The sequence below is a fragment of the Copadichromis virginalis genome, linkage group LG11 (assembly GCF_057382275.1).
Source record: "Copadichromis virginalis isolate Kocher_CV1m ecotype Utaka linkage group LG11, C_Virginalis_male_GT1.1, whole genome shotgun sequence".
Lineage (NCBI taxonomy): Eukaryota > Metazoa > Chordata > Actinopteri > Cichliformes > Cichlidae > Copadichromis > Copadichromis virginalis.
In genome coordinates this window covers 31,920,472-31,935,525 of record NC_140628.1, presented here as the reverse complement: position 1 = coordinate 31,935,525, position 15,054 = coordinate 31,920,472, and the positions used below count along the sequence as shown (strand labels likewise).

Sequence of the window (15,054 nt, the reverse complement as noted above, 5' to 3'; positions counted from 1 at the left end):
TCAGATGCCAGACTGAGGTTTGTGAACAGTGTGTTTCTAGCCTGCGATGAACTTCCTTCAGTTGTTACCAGCCGCAGACACGAGTATCAAGTCGACATGTCTCAGTTTGCTCATTACGGTACATTTGATGGTACAGATCACTTTCCGAGCCTTGAACAGGGATTACAGTGTTTGGCTTCAGACGTTCGCTATGCTTTGCTAGTCATGGGAGGAACAGTCATCGCTGTTAGCAGGCTGACTTCAGGTGAATATGCATATTTTGACCCTCACCCACGTAAGTCTACTGGTATGCCATTATCGCCAAGTGTAAGTGGTGGAACTGCAGTTATGTTGAAGTTCACACGTCTTAATGACATGATTGACAGGATCAAACGTTTGTACCGAATGTTTAGCATCGCACCAACCTGTACCTATGAGCTACAGCCCATCGAGTTTCACAGTGAAAACGCTGCTGACCAAAGAGATGCTGATGAAAACAGACAAACAGCTACAACTGTTCCAGCACCAGCTTTAAATGAAGTTGTTCATGAAATAAACTCCCAAACATCTACTGACCAGACACAGAAGACTGTGAGAGACACTTTAACGACTGAAGTGACATCATCCAGAGTGGATTATTCAAATGAGACAGCTGCTACTGAAAACAACCATCTTCCTTCTGAGTACTTAGAAAAAGAAGCATCTGCATCTTCTGTGAGAGAAACGCAGGTAACATCAGATTCTGTTCCTCAGAATGATTCAAACAGTGCCTCCAGTTCAACTAAGATAACAGAGGAACTCTCAGATAAACTGCTGAAACGTAATAAACAGGAAAGGCAAAAAATGAGGAGAAGATTATTAGCCCAAGAAAAACTACCACAGAGAAAGGAAAATCAGAAAAAGAAAGAAAGGCAGATGTACACTTTTGATGAAAGTTTTAAGGCAAAGAAAAAAGGTTGTAGTAGAAAGTCTAATGATCCTGATCACAGACCGAAGAAGAGTGTGTACAAAAAATATCTGTATAAACTAAATGCTACATATAGAGAGAAACAGAGAGAACATTTCAGAAGAACCTATAGAGAAAGTGCTAAAATAAGAGAGAAAAAAAGAGAATGTGTCATAAGGATGTATAAAGACGATTCTTTATTCCGAGAAAAGCAGAAGGAACGTATGAGAAAAACATATAAAGAATCTTATAGACAATTTCCTATGTTTAGAGAACAGCAGAAGGAACGTATAAGAAGAAATTACAGAACTTGTGCTGAATTCAGAGAAAAACATAAAGCTTACATGAGGTCATATGTATATAACCTATATAAAAAAAGTGAAGATTTTAAACAGAAAAAACGATCTTATCTGACTAAGCGTTATGGAGAAGAAAAACAATTTCAGCAACAACACAAGGACAATATGAGAGAACGAATGAGAGTAAAATATTGGAACGGTTTTTCTTTCAGACAGATGCATAATATCAGATGTGCAATGAATATAAAACGGAAATATCGCCAGATGCATCGACCAGCTGAGACTTTACAGTGTCATCCAGAGAACACTTTAATGAATGAGGCCATATCTCGTTTCAGATCAAACATTAAGTCAGCACCATCTTATGTTTGTACTGTTTGTCTAAAAGCTTCTTTTCCTAATCAGGTGAAAATCTGCAAAAGAGAAAATTACTCAAAACACCAGACTGTAGCTCATCAGTGCCTAACTGGTAAATTTGTTCATGTGTGTGATGAAGCATGTCATGATCACTGCAGCTTTCCTGTTGAGAGAAAAAAAGAGTATATCTGTCACACATGTCACAGTTCCCTCAAAAGTGGATGCATGCCCAGGCTTGCTGCTGTTAATGGTTTAGAACTGCAGGATATTCCAGCTGAACTTTGTGATCTCAACATTCTGGAGAGACATCTGATTGCCAAATGCATACCATTTGCTAAGATTATTCCTCTTCCAAAGGGGAGACAGAGACTCATACGTGGTAATGTGGTGTGTGTACCATCTGAGGTCCAACAAACAGTTGACAGTTTACCGAGGATCAGAAGCCAATCACAGATCATGAGGATAAAGCTGAAAAGACGACTGTGCTACAAAGGCCATCAGCTGTTCCAGACTGTCACCTGGTCTAAACTCATTCAAGCTCTGCGTAAACTGAAACAAATTCATCCACAGTACACAGATATTATTATCAGAGATGATGCATTGCTTTGTGATCCAACGTTACCTGATGATGACAGCAGTGATGAAGCCAGCATGGCAAGTGATGATTATAATGAAGCAGATTTAATGGAAATTGACAACTATGAAAAAGATGCCCTTTTGTGTGAAAGTGAGTCTCAAAGTGACCAAGATATTAATATGCAATCCTGTGATGAACAACCAGAGGAACAAAATCCAGATGAACCAGAAAGTGATTTGAACAATGGAGGTTTTGCTCTAGAAAGTTGTCTGCAGCCTGTAGACATTTCAGAAGAGATTCTCTGTTTCACTGATAACACATATTGTGTGGCTCCTGCAGAAAGAAACAATCCTGTTAGCTTCTTCAGAACTCCTCATTTGGAAGCTATGGCATTTCCTGTGCAGTTTCCTACTGGTCAGAATACACTGGATGAAAAGAGACGTCTTAAACTCACACCAAGTGCTTACTTCAAGTCAAGGCTTTTCAACATTGATGCAAGATTTGCTAAAGACACAAATTACCTGTTTTTCTCACAGTTTGTCACTGAAATACACTTGGCTAATTCCAGCATGACAATACAGCTAAGGAAAGGTAAAACTATGACCAAAGATGGACGCAAAATCACATCAGGAATGTTACAAAGTAAGACAGAAGTAGAGAAGCTGGTAAGAAATAAAGATGCAATCAGATTTATGCAGCCACTCAGAGGAACTCCAGCTTACTGGCAGAAAACTACCAGAGATCTATTCAGCATGGTTCGCCAAATAGGAACACCTCAGTTCTTTGTCACTTTCTCTGCTGCTGAGATGAGATGGCCTGAAGTGATTCAAGCAATAAAGAGACAGCAAGGTGAAGAGGTTGATTTTGAAGCCCTGGACTGGTCAGAAAAGTGTGAAATTCTAAGATCAAATCCAGTAACCACCATGCGAATGTTTGATAAACGTGTTGAGGCTTTGTTCAGAGATTTGCTTTTTTCTCCTGCACAGCCCCTTGGTGAGATCATTGATTACTTTTACAGAGTTGAGTTCCAGCACAGAGGTAGTCCACATATACACATGTTGCTGTGGATTCGAGAAAAGGTAGAAGCAGATGTGGATGATGACCAAACTGTCTGTGACTTTGTTGACAGATACATCTCAGCTCAACTCCCTGATCCAGAAAAACAACCTGAACTGCACAAAAAAGTCACTGAGCTACAAAAGCACAGCAAAAACCACACAAAGACATGCTTTAAGAGTGTGAACTCTGGTTGTAGATTTGGGTTTCCCAAACCACCAGCTACAAGAACAATGATTGTGAGACAGGATGAGGATTCAGACACTGAAGCTGCAAAAGCCAAACTCAGACCTTTGTTGAACCTGCTGAAGGAACCTGAAGCTGCTTCCCTCACCATAGAGCAGATTCTGTCACGATGCAACTTGACAATGAATGAGTATGAACAATGCCTCCAAGACATAAACAAGAAAACAGCTCTGATTCTGAAACGTGACCCAAATGAGTGTTGGATCAACAATTACAACCCAGACCTGCTTGAAGCCTGGAACTCTAATTTAGATGTCTCATTCATTTTGAATGCCTATTCATGTATAGAATACCTCTGTAAATATATAACAAAGAAAGAATCTGGCCTCTCTGAATACCTGAAGACAGTTATTGACAACTCTGATAAGAACACCGTCAATGAATGTGATGAAATGAGAGCTGTGATGCAGGCTTACTCAAAAAAGAGAGAAATCAGCGCACAGGAGTGTGTGACTCGAGTCTGTGGCCTAAAAATGAAAAAATGTTCCCGCAGTGTTGTATTTGTACCAACAGATGATAACCCAGTAAAAATGAGTCGGCCCATGAGCTTCCTGGAAAGCACAACACACGACAGTTGTAATATTTGGATGACAAGTTTGAGTGATAAATACAAATGCAGACCTGAGACCCCAGAATATGAGGAAATGTCACTGGCTGATTTTGCTGCCTTGTGCAGGTTGGTGAGTGGTCCAAATGAAGGAAAAGATGTGCTTCCTCTTCTAAACCAGCTTGGATTTGTACAAAGGCGAAAGAATGATAAACCAGCTATAATCAGATATTACCACTGTTCACAGGAAAAAGATCCTGAGCAATATTATGGTCGACTGTTGAGACTTTACCTTCCACACAGATCAGAGCAGGAACTGAAACCACAAGGGTTCCAAACCTATCAGTCCTTCTACAACTCAGGTTTTGTACGACTTCCATGTTCAGACCACAGTGAGTCTGTGAAAAGGGTTGTGAAAAGAAATAAAGACAAGTATGAGAAGAACTCTGAGGATATTGAGAGTGCACTGGAAGAGTTTGAACAAAATAGGGATGTTGTGATTGATGAATGGTGTAATCTTGCTCCTGAATCTGAAGTTGTGAGGCTGCAATGTGATGAGAATCTTCCTGAGAGACATTCTGATGATGAGAACGAACAGGAGAATGTCCCCGACTACAGTCGTCAGTCTGATGCTGTAACAAAGATCAGAGCCGTCAGAGAACAACCTGCAGTCGATCCAGCCGTGGTACGTGTAATGTATCAGAATCTGAACCAGAAGCAGGCCTGCGTGTTCTATGCCATAAGAGACTGGTGTATTCAGCGAGTTTGTGGTTTGAACCCAGATCCATTTTTCTTCTATATCAACGGTGGTGCAGGAACTGGAAAGTCACATCTGATTAAGTGTATTCATTCTGAAGCATCAAAGATCCTGAGCAGACTGCCTGCTAATGCAGAAGAAGCTGACATATCAAATCCAACTGTTTTACTGACTTCATTTACCGGTACAGCAGCTTTTTCTATCAGTGGCTCTACGTTACATTCTCTACTGAAACTACCCAGGAGTCTGAAACCACCCATTCAAGGACTTGGTAACCAACTGGATGAAGTCAGATCTGAGCTGATGAATGCTGAAATTATTGTTATTGATGAGATTTCAATGGTTTCAAAACCCCTTTTTGCCTATGTGGATGCAAGACTGAAACAAATCAAAGGCACTCAGAGACCTTTTGGTGGAATGTCAGTTTTAGCTGTTGGAGATTTTTACCAGCTGCCACCAGTGCGACAGTCTAAACCTCTCTGTGTTTACGATCCAGAACAGATTGACCTATGGCAGGAGCATTTTCAGATGATCACTCTAACCGAGATCATGCGTCAGAAAGATGATGTGGCCTTTGCAGAGATGCTGAACAGGATTAGAGTCAAAGAAAAGACAGATGAGCTTTCTCAGTGCGACAGAGATTTGTTGTCACAGGCTGTGACTGCACCAGAAGAATGTCCAACTGAGGTCTTACACATTTATGCCACCAACAAGAATGTGGAATCCCACAACACAGATACCCTGAAGAAGCTTCATTCAAACATCATAATCATCAATGCAGACGATTTCCAGAAGGATAAATGTACAGGCAGAATGGAACGAAGAGACAAACCATTTACAGGTGGGCGAAATGATTTACCTGACACTCTGAATGTTGCTGAAGGAGCTCGAGTCATGCTGACCAGAAACTTGGACACACTAAACGGTTTAGTCAACGGTGCTTTTGGTATACTGATAAAGGTGGTGAGATCTGAAAATGATGGACACATAATTAAACTGGGGCTCAGGATGGACAACCGGCAGCCTATGAGACACAACCGCAGTGCTAATGCAGCATCTGATGATCTTGTTTACATTGAGAGAGCAGAGGAGAGTCTGAAGTTTAAAGGAGCGGTACGCAGACAGTTTCCTGTAAAGCTAGCATTCGCTTGCACAATTCACAAAACTCAGGGTCTTACAACACAGACAGCTGTAGTTTCAATGAAGAACATTTTTGAACCAGGTATGGCTTACGTTGCTCTCAGCAGGGTGACGTCTCTCAGTGGACTCTATTTGCAGGACTTGGATGAGAAAAAGATTTACGCCAATCCCGAGGTAACTGCAGCGCTCCAAACCATGAGACAAGCCAGTGTTGAGGAAATGATGCCTCTTCTTCAGGTCAGAGAAACAGCCAGCAGACTTGACACTCTTACACTGATCCATCACAATACGGAGGGTTTGCCATCTCACATCAGTGACATCAAGAGTCATCATGAAATGTGTTTAGCAGATGTTTTGTGTCTCACTGAGTCTCACCTTCAAGGCTCCTTTGTTGCAGACAGTCTTCATTTGGACGGCTACACCATGTTTAAACGCAACAGACATGTGTCCTACACAAACTTTCCTCACATGGCCAGCAGAAGTGGTGGGGGAGTTGTTGTGTATTTGAGGAATCATTTTCAGGTTCAGGTAAAACAGTATCTGCATAATGTCACTGATCTTGAGTTTTTAGTGTTGAAGGTTCAGGCTCCATTCCCTGCGCTCATTGCTGTTGTGTACAGACCCCCTGACTACAGTTTGACACCATTCATGCAAAACCTGGTAAGTCTTTTAGATTCACTTGAAATCATGGACTGTCACCCAATCATTGTGTGTGGAGATTTTAATGAAAACCAGTTGCAGAGTGGAAGAAAACAGATTCTGGAGCAGTTTCAGTCGAGAGGGTATTCACAGCTGATCACTTCTGCCACTACAGACAAGAACACCCTGCTTGACCTCATTTTTATTTCTCAGCCACAGAAATGTCTGTATTCAGGTGTTCTGAGATCATATTACAGTTACCACAACCCTGTCTTTTGTGTCCTGTCCTCGAGCCAATCATGAAGTCGTCTGGTGAGTTTTGAAACAATTACAGATCATGTTTGTTACAGAGTTTACTGATTGTAGAGCATGAAAAAGATTTTTCATTGAAAAAAGGGTCTTCCCTACTCTGTCTGTCAGAAGACCCTTTCTTATTGCAATGTTATTAATCATTTCACCAAATCATTGCTGAACTTCATGCAGAACAGAGAACATCTGCTATCATGCACCTCTGATCTGAAATGTGCTGCAACATTTATTAAACCAACATCATTTCTTTTATTCTCATGTTTTAAATGACTAAATCTTTTTACTGTGACGTATGTAGCTCAACAAACGAGATCTTCCCCTCCAAGGGCTTGAAAATATGAAATAGTAAATAAATAAATCCCACATAAATGCAGGTATTTATTATGGCTCACATGAATAAATACAGACAATTATATTTTCTTGATTATAGTAGCTTTTGTAGAATCAAAAGTTTTTGTGATGAATGAGGTTTTGCTTATCATGTTTTACAGGTAAAAAATGTCAAAAGTTATAAACTATCTTTACGCTACCAGAGATGTCTATAATGATACATTATGTAGAGAAAAACATTAGTACAGCTTACAGAATATGTATAAAAACTGATTTAGAAGTAAATGGATAGTTTTCTGAAAGTTCCCGACTACAGTTTAACACCACCCACCCAGATCAGCCCCCAAGTGTCTATGTAATGCTGGTATGGTGTGTGAGTTTGACTTGGCCTTTATCCGGGTGGGTTTGGGTTTGGGTGGATAAAGGCCAAGTCAGAATTCTCTGAGCAGCTGGAAAAAGCTGCTAATAAACAAAGACATCAAAAAGTGTGGGCTTTAGGTGTAGCCCCCGCTTTCTGATGCACTAATTAGACTTAGTAACCGACACCCCATACCAGCATTACATAGACACTTGGGGGCTGAGCTGGGTGGGTGGTGTTATAAGCACGTGTTTTGTTAGATATATTTTTTCAGACACCATCTTCATGAACTGCTGAGCCAAACCTGATCCATCAGTGCTGGACTGCACAGATAACTACATGCCACAAGGAGACTGCTGTGTTATGAATTGCCATACCAGTGTGTCTTCAATGGAGAAGATGACACACCCATCACCTGACCTCCTGCCTGATCTGGAGACCATCATCATGCTACCACACTACACACCTCTGAGACCATCAATGATGACTCATACTGAGGAAACTGTATTTCCTGTCAGAGATGCTCAGTGATCCTCAGAGCAGAGAGAGGTATCATTCTTTATCTTTGATAAAAAAAAATGTCAGTGTTTTTAATTCAATTAATTAATTAAAATCCTGTTTATTGCATAAATAATTCCACACTCAAATGATTATACTTGTTGACACTTTTTGAGTTTTAATTCACATTATGGATTACAAATCTATGCTTTTTCTACTCTGTCTCTCTGTGCAGGTATTGCTGTCTTCTGAGTTCTTCTGTGTCCCAACTGAGGCCTTCAAACCTCATTGCAGAGCTCATGTCTTTCCTCACCATCATGTGAGTGTGAGATTGCTCTGGATTCTGGTTATGTGGCCTGCAGCACCTATAAGGTATTTCAACATTGTTCATTGTATAACTTATTTGTAGTTTTTAGGGTTTCTACAGACAAAAAAAATGTTCCTTTTTCTGTATTTTTTAGAACAAGCTCGTCCAGTGTGCCTGCATTCCAGCTTCTTAGACTCTACGCAAGTGGACAGAGTATCAGTGTTTGGCCACTCTTACAGACACTGACTTCTGTCAATTCACTTCTACTGATCGGGCACCTCACTCCAGGAAGACAGAGGGCTGCAAGCCTGTCATCATTTCCAGTGTGGCTTTGTATTCTTGGGTTAGCATCAGATTTTTCCCACAAATATTCAAAGGTAACACTTGTTTTAAGCTTAGTTATTAAATCAAAAGTCTTCCCTTGTGTCATGTCTGTGAAGGTTCTCATGGTGTCCTTTGATGTAGTCTCTCTCTTCACTTGCATACCCACTACAGAGGCAGTGGAGACTGTCAGAAAACGACTACAAGAAGACAGCTCCTTGGAAGACAGGACCAACTTCACACCCGATCAGATGTGCACACTGTTAGACCTCTGCCTCACCACTACATATTTCAAATACAACGAGGGTTTCTACAGACAAAAACATGGCTGTGCCATGGGTTCCCCTGTGTCACCTGTTGTAGCCAACCTTTACATGGAGGAAGTGGAAAGGAAGGCTCTTGGCTCTTTCAAAGGAAGAGTACCCAGCCACTGGTACAGATATGTAGATGAAACCTGGGTCAAAATCAAAAGGCAAGAAGTGGAATCCTTCACTGCGCACATTAACACCGTGGATAAAAACATCAAGTTCACCAGGGAAGACACAAAGGACGACTGTTTGCTTTTCCTGGACTGCGCTATGCACATTGAAGAGAACGGCAAACTCAACATCGAAGTTTACCGGAAGCCCACACACACGGACCAGTACCTCCTCTTTGACTCCCATCACCCTCTGGAACACAAACTTGGAGTAATTAGGACACATGTCAGTGTTTTTTAATTCAATTAATTAATTTAAATCCTGTTTATTGCATAAATAATTCCACACTCAAATGATTATACTTGTTGACACTTTTTGAGTTTTAATTCACATTATGGATTACAAATCTATGCTTTTTCTACTCTGTCTCTCTGTGCAGGTATTGCTGTCTTCTGAGTTCTTCAGTGTTCCAACTGAGACATTCAAACCTCACTGCAGAGCTCATGTCTTTCCTCACCATCATGTGAGTGTGAGATTGCTCTGGATTCTGGTTATATGGCCTGCAGCACCTATAAGGTATTTCAATATTGTTCATTGTATAGCTTATTTGTAGTTTTTAGGCCTTAACACAACTAAAATGTTCCTTTTTCTGTATTTTTTAGAATAAGCTCGTCCAGTGTGCCTGCATTCCAGCTTCACAGAAAAGAACATCAGACACCAGCGAGGGAGGATAAGAAAGACAGACACAACAACATTGTCATCCCCTATGTAGCCGGTGTATCAGAAAAACTCAGGAGAGTTTTCTCCAAGCATGACATCCCAGTGTACTTCAGACCCAGTAACACACTCAGACAGAAACTGGTTCACCCGAAAGACAAAACTCCTAAACACAAACTTAACAATGTGGTGTATGCTGTACAGTGCAGCGAGGAATGCCCAGACTTCTACATCGGAGAGACCAAACAGCCACTTCACAAGCACATGGCACAACATAGAAGAGCCACCTCCACAGGACAAGACTCAGCAGTCCATCTGCATCTAAAGGACAAAGGTCAGTCTTTGAGGATGCCAATGTTCACATTTTGGACAGATGGAGGAGTGAAAGAAGCCATTTACGTCCACTGTGAGCGACCATCTTTAAACAGAGGCGGTGGTTTACGACACCAACTGTCTGCCATCTATAATCCAGTTTTGAGTTCCCTCCCCAGACACCGTAACGTCCACTCACATCCTGGGAGTGGGCGTGGGTGATTTCCTGACCTCGGGAAATCACATGATAGGGTGGGGCCAGGTTTCACAATGAGCTCACCCGAAACCCTGGCTGATTGGGACCCACACCCACTTTCACACCTTGGCTCATGTGATTAGGTAGAGGATCATCAGGGGGTTCTTTGTCCCTCTTTGGGGGGAAACTCCCACTGGGTTTAAATCTGGGACTCTCCACCATTGACCCTTAGAACTGAAGAAGCTTCTCGGATGAGAGGTGAAACGTCTTCAAGGAACTCAAAGAAGTCCAGACGCTTTTCTTTCCAAGCTCCTTAGACTTCACTTGTGTTAATTACATTTTATTTGTTGTTGTTTTCTTTTAGATTTATATGCAGTGATTGGATGTGGTGGAGCTTTGTTAACCGTGTGGAAAACATCTGTTTGTGATGATATTTACAATGAGGCTTTAAGGTGACAGTTTCCATGTAATTTCAATCCTCTTACTAAGCAAAAACATGTTTGCAATTAACATATTTTTTCAGTTTTGTCTTTTGGATTTATGGTTAACATTCCTCTGTGACAGCAAATACTAAACTGGTCCAAGTAACCAGCATATCATTGGTCAAAGGCAAAAAGGACCACATGTCACACTAGCAATGAATTTTTGACTGTGTTTGTGTTAGTATAGAGTAGGTCTAACAGTGGTTTTCCACATCTGCTCTAATATATATAGATAATGGGTCAGACATATAAAGTCATTTTGAAAAGTTCATAAAGGTCATTTATATGTGTTCCTCTTTATCATTTTATATCAGGTCACACAGCTGACTTGAGTTTTGATCAGAGTAGAACCATAACATTCATGCTAATGGTTCTACTGTTTACAGTTACTTTATGATGGATTTCACCCTGGTCACAGCACTATGTGAAAAGCTGTTAGAGGTAAAGTTAAGCCAATTAATACATCATCATAAGTCACTCTCTAACGCAGGGCAGTGATTATTATTCACCATATTTATCATCGAATCATCTTGTGCACTTATTAACTAAATGTTGTTTGTTTGTTTTTTTTTGTTTGTTTGTTTGGGGTTTTTTTGTTGCCATTTTTACCTTTCACCAACTGTGTAAATTCTGCAATTTTACCTTGGTTTTGTTTCACATCAGTTTATCTGCTGGCTGGTATTCCTGTCTTCCTTCTCTCACCCCAACCGGTCGCAGCAGATGGCCGCCCCTCCCTGAGCCTGGTTCTGCTGGAGGTTTCTTCCTGTTAAAAGGGAGTTTTTCCTTCCCACTGTCGCCAAAGTGCTTGCTCATAGGGGGTCATATGTCATATGATTGTTGGGTTTTTCTCTGTATCTATGAAGCGCCTTAAGGCGACTTTTGTTGTGATTTGTTGCTATATAAATTGAATTGAATTGGTTTTCTTTCTTTTCTAATGTTTCTGGTCATTTTTCACAGTTAAACAAGTAACTTTGAGGTTACGTCATCGTTTTCAGCTGTTATCTGTATACATTTTTTTCCTAATAATTACATTTCTGCAAAATTATAGCAGTTCTGGTAAGTTGTAATATTTCTGCCAAGTTATTAATTTTTTAATAAATTATTACATTTCTGCTAAGTTGTAGCTTCTGGTAAACTACAACATTTCTGCTGAATTGTTATGTTTCTTCTAAGTTATTGCATTTCTGCTAAGTTATTACATTTTTGCTAACTTGATGTTCTTCTGCAAAGTTATTAAAATTTCAACAACTTTTTAAACGCTGACTTTGATTTCTTCAGCTTCTTCAGCTATTTTCAACTATTTTCAGCAGACAGCTTCAGCTTTACAGTTTCCTCTAAGTGATTGCAGTTCTGCTAAGTTATTCCATTTTAGCAAAGTTCCTTTGCTTCTGCAAAGTTTTTACAATTTCTGCAACTTTTCAGCTTTTTCAGCTACTTTTTGCATACAGCTTCAGCTTTAAGCATCCACACTGCATTTTCGCAGGAAATGCAAATTTTTCTAGTTCTTTATTATTATTATTCCGGGTGTTTCCGTACACTTTTCGCCGTAGAACTACTTCCACAATTTTCAGCCGATTTTCACCGTTCAAATTTTAAACTATTCAACTATTTTTGCTAATGCCGGCTATGACTTTTGGTATTTTTAACTATTATACTTTTTAAAATATTCCACTTTTTTCCTTTAATTTGTCCCATTGAAATGAATGGGAAACTTCAGCAATTCTGCTAAAATTTGCTTGTTTTTGAAACTTAACTACTTCCTCATACTTTCACCTAGAACAGCCATTCAAATTTTAAAATATTCACAAATTATTGGGCTATTCAGGTATGATTCAGCTTTTTCAAATCTTTAACTGTTTTACTTTTATGCCTCTTAAAGTTTTGAGTTGCAAAATTGTGATTTTTCACAAAATACATGTGTTGTTATGGTTGCTATGCTCTTGGCTTCCAGTGTGCCACTGAAGGTTTTGCAATTTTCGCTTCATGTCCGAACAACTGTTTGCTACTTGCTCAATTTTCACTCAACTTCCACAAATTATACATCAAAACGTAGGTATTTTTGCTGGCTTTCAGAAAATGTCACTATCATTGTTGTGGGATTTATAGAATTTTTGCAAATCTCCTCAGACCAACACAAGGTCTCAAAACTCTCCATATAAAGTCAATGGAGAACTTGTTCAAAATCATCGCTGGATTTCTGTAATGAGAGGCATATTCGAATCGTCATATCTCCTTAACGAAGCGACTTTAAGACATGAGGCTTGTCCCCGAATATCTTCAGACACCCCTGACGCTCACAATTCAAGAATTTCTTTCTCACCTATTACCGTTCTGAAATGAGTTGGACTTGTTTGAGGGTAGGAAATTCGTCCTTCGCTCAGATTTCTTCAGATTTAAAACTCTGGAAATGAACCACTTTTTTCTCTCGTCATAATTTTTTTTTGGATTTCCACAGAGACCTGAAAATTTCCATGACTGTTCACCAAAGCCTGCTGTCTCTTACGGTGAAAGAATGATATCGATACTCCAAATAGATTTCGAGTTAGAAAGCGTTGTTTGAGGGCAAGTCAAGGCAGTTTTTGCTTCGCTCTACTCAGTTATGGTGCATTAGAAGTCAAATATCTTTAATAATTCATATTTTAATGATAAATTGTAAACACTGGAAGATTCCCCCATCTCTTCTGAACAAAACGGTGTAAGAATGACCGCTCTAGCCCCTACGGTTTGGGAATTATGGTCATTTGTTTGAGGGGAGTCCTCACTATGAGAAATAGGCTGCAATAATCCTGTGCCTCTCTGTGCTGCGTGTGTAAAAAGAGGCACATGTTTTGGCGGGAAAAAGTACACAGGCTCTCTGATTGGTGGATTCAAATTCAGCAGCTCCCAGGCTGACCTAGAAACTTACTTCTCTCTCCCTGTGCATTTTTTTGCTGATTTTTTCATTTAACAAGTATATTTGAGGGACCCTCAGCATGTTCAGCATTTTTTCAGCTGTCCATTTTGCTTTTCCAATTTTTCTGTTTAACTGATTACTATTGTGCTAAATCATACTATTTCTGCTATTTTATAAGATTTGTGCCTAATATAGTATTTCTGTTAAATTACAGTATTTCTGCTTTTTATACTATTTGTGCTAAAACATAGTATTTCTACTAAATGTAGTGTTTATGCTTAATCATCCTATTTCTGCTTTTTATAGGATTTGTGCTTAATATAGTATTTCTGCTAAATTATAGTATTTCTGCTTTTTATAGTATTTGTGCTAAAACATAGTATTTCTACTAAATGTAGTATTTATGCTTAATCATAGTATTTCTATATATTTCTGCCAGGTCCCCAGGCAGCCAATCCTCTGTGAGGACTTAGACATTCAAATTTTCAAATCAGGGCCTGCACGGTTTCCCAGCCAATCATATATGTGTCCTGAGGCATTCAAATTTGCATATTGGGGCCTTCGTGGCTTCTAAGCCAGCCAATCATATCTGAGGGCTGAGGAATTCAAATCCACAAATCAGGGCCTGCACAGCTTCCCAGCCAGCCAATCATGTATGTGGGCTCCAGGTATTCAAATTTGCATATTGGGGAATTCGTGGCTTCTAAGTCAACAAGTCATCCATGTCATATATCTCTAAAAATTCATATTTTAATGATAAATTGTCAACACTTGAAGATTCCCCCATCTCTTCTGAACAAAACGGTGTAAGAATGACCGCTCTAGCCCCTACAGTTAGGAAATTATGGTCATTTGTTTGAGGGGAATCCTCACTATGTGAAATAAACTGAAAGAAGCAGGTCTATGTCTCTGTGCTGCGTGTGTAAAAAGATGCACCTGTTTTGGCGGGAAAACGTAAACAGCCTCTCTGATTGGTGGATTCAAATTCAGCAGCTCCCAGGCTGACCTAGAAACTTAGTCCTCTCTCCCTGTGTGTGTGTGTGTGTGTGTGTGTGTGTGTGTGTGTGTGTGTGTGTGTGTTTAGTGGGAGAGAGAGGACCCTGCCCTTATTTGGCAGCATGTCATTGTAGGATTTAAATTGAACATAGTTAGACTGGTTGACTGGATTAGAGCCTGTGTTTGTGTGTCCCTCTGTGCATTTGTGTTTCAATAAGTTATTACTATTCTGCTAAATCATAGTATTTCTGGTACTTTTCGGTACTTGTGCTAAATACAGTATTTCTGCTAAATCATACTATTTCTGCTTTTCATAGGATTTATGCCTAATATAGTATTTCTGCTAAATTATAGTATTTCTGCTTTTTATAGG

General features: G+C 39.8%; 2 protein-coding genes across 3 annotated transcripts; both read left to right on the top strand.

The window, feature by feature from the left end:
* Positions 1-286: 286 nt before the first annotated feature.
* Positions 287-8,410, top strand: LOC146699090 (uncharacterized). 2 transcript variants are annotated; one of them, XM_085472030.1, is made up of 2 exons: positions 287-6,432; positions 6,525-6,585. In XM_085472030.1, exons 1-2 carry the CDS (start codon positions 289-291, stop codon positions 6,531-6,533), a joined length of 6,153 nt encoding a protein of 2,050 aa, XP_085328156.1. In that variant the 5' UTR covers positions 287-288; the 3' UTR covers positions 6,534-6,585. The 2 variants fall into 2 exon arrangements, 1 of the variants encoding a protein (XP_085328156.1); XR_014922760.1 differs by adding an exon at positions 8,274-8,410 and having other exon boundaries at positions 293-8,089.
* LOC146699089 (uncharacterized) lies at positions 7,940-12,049 on the top strand. Its single transcript, XM_085472606.1, has 6 exons — positions 7,940-8,044; positions 8,274-8,357; positions 8,539-8,722; positions 8,841-9,370; positions 9,525-9,661; positions 9,748-12,049. The coding sequence occupies exons 1-6, from the start codon at positions 7,940-7,942 to the stop codon at positions 10,334-10,336; spliced, it is 1,629 nt and encodes a 542-aa protein (XP_085328732.1). The 3' UTR covers positions 10,337-12,049.
* Positions 12,050-15,054: the final 3,005 nt, after the last annotated feature.

Coding starts and splice junctions, on each gene's coding strand:
- LOC146699090 (XM_085472030.1), top strand. CDS start 289: ATGCCATTATCGCCAAGTGTAAGTGGTGGAACTGCAGTTATGTTGAAG.
- LOC146699089 (XM_085472606.1), top strand. CDS start 7,940: ATGACACACCCATCACCTGACCTCCTGCCTGATCTGGAGACCATCATC. Junction 8,723..8,840: donor TTTCCCACAAATATTCAAAG/GTAACACTTGTT, acceptor TACCCACTACAG/AGGCAGTGGAGACTGTCAGA. Junction 9,662..9,747: donor TGGCCTGCAGCACCTATAAG/GTATTTCAATAT, acceptor TGTATTTTTTAG/AATAAGCTCGTCCAGTGTGC.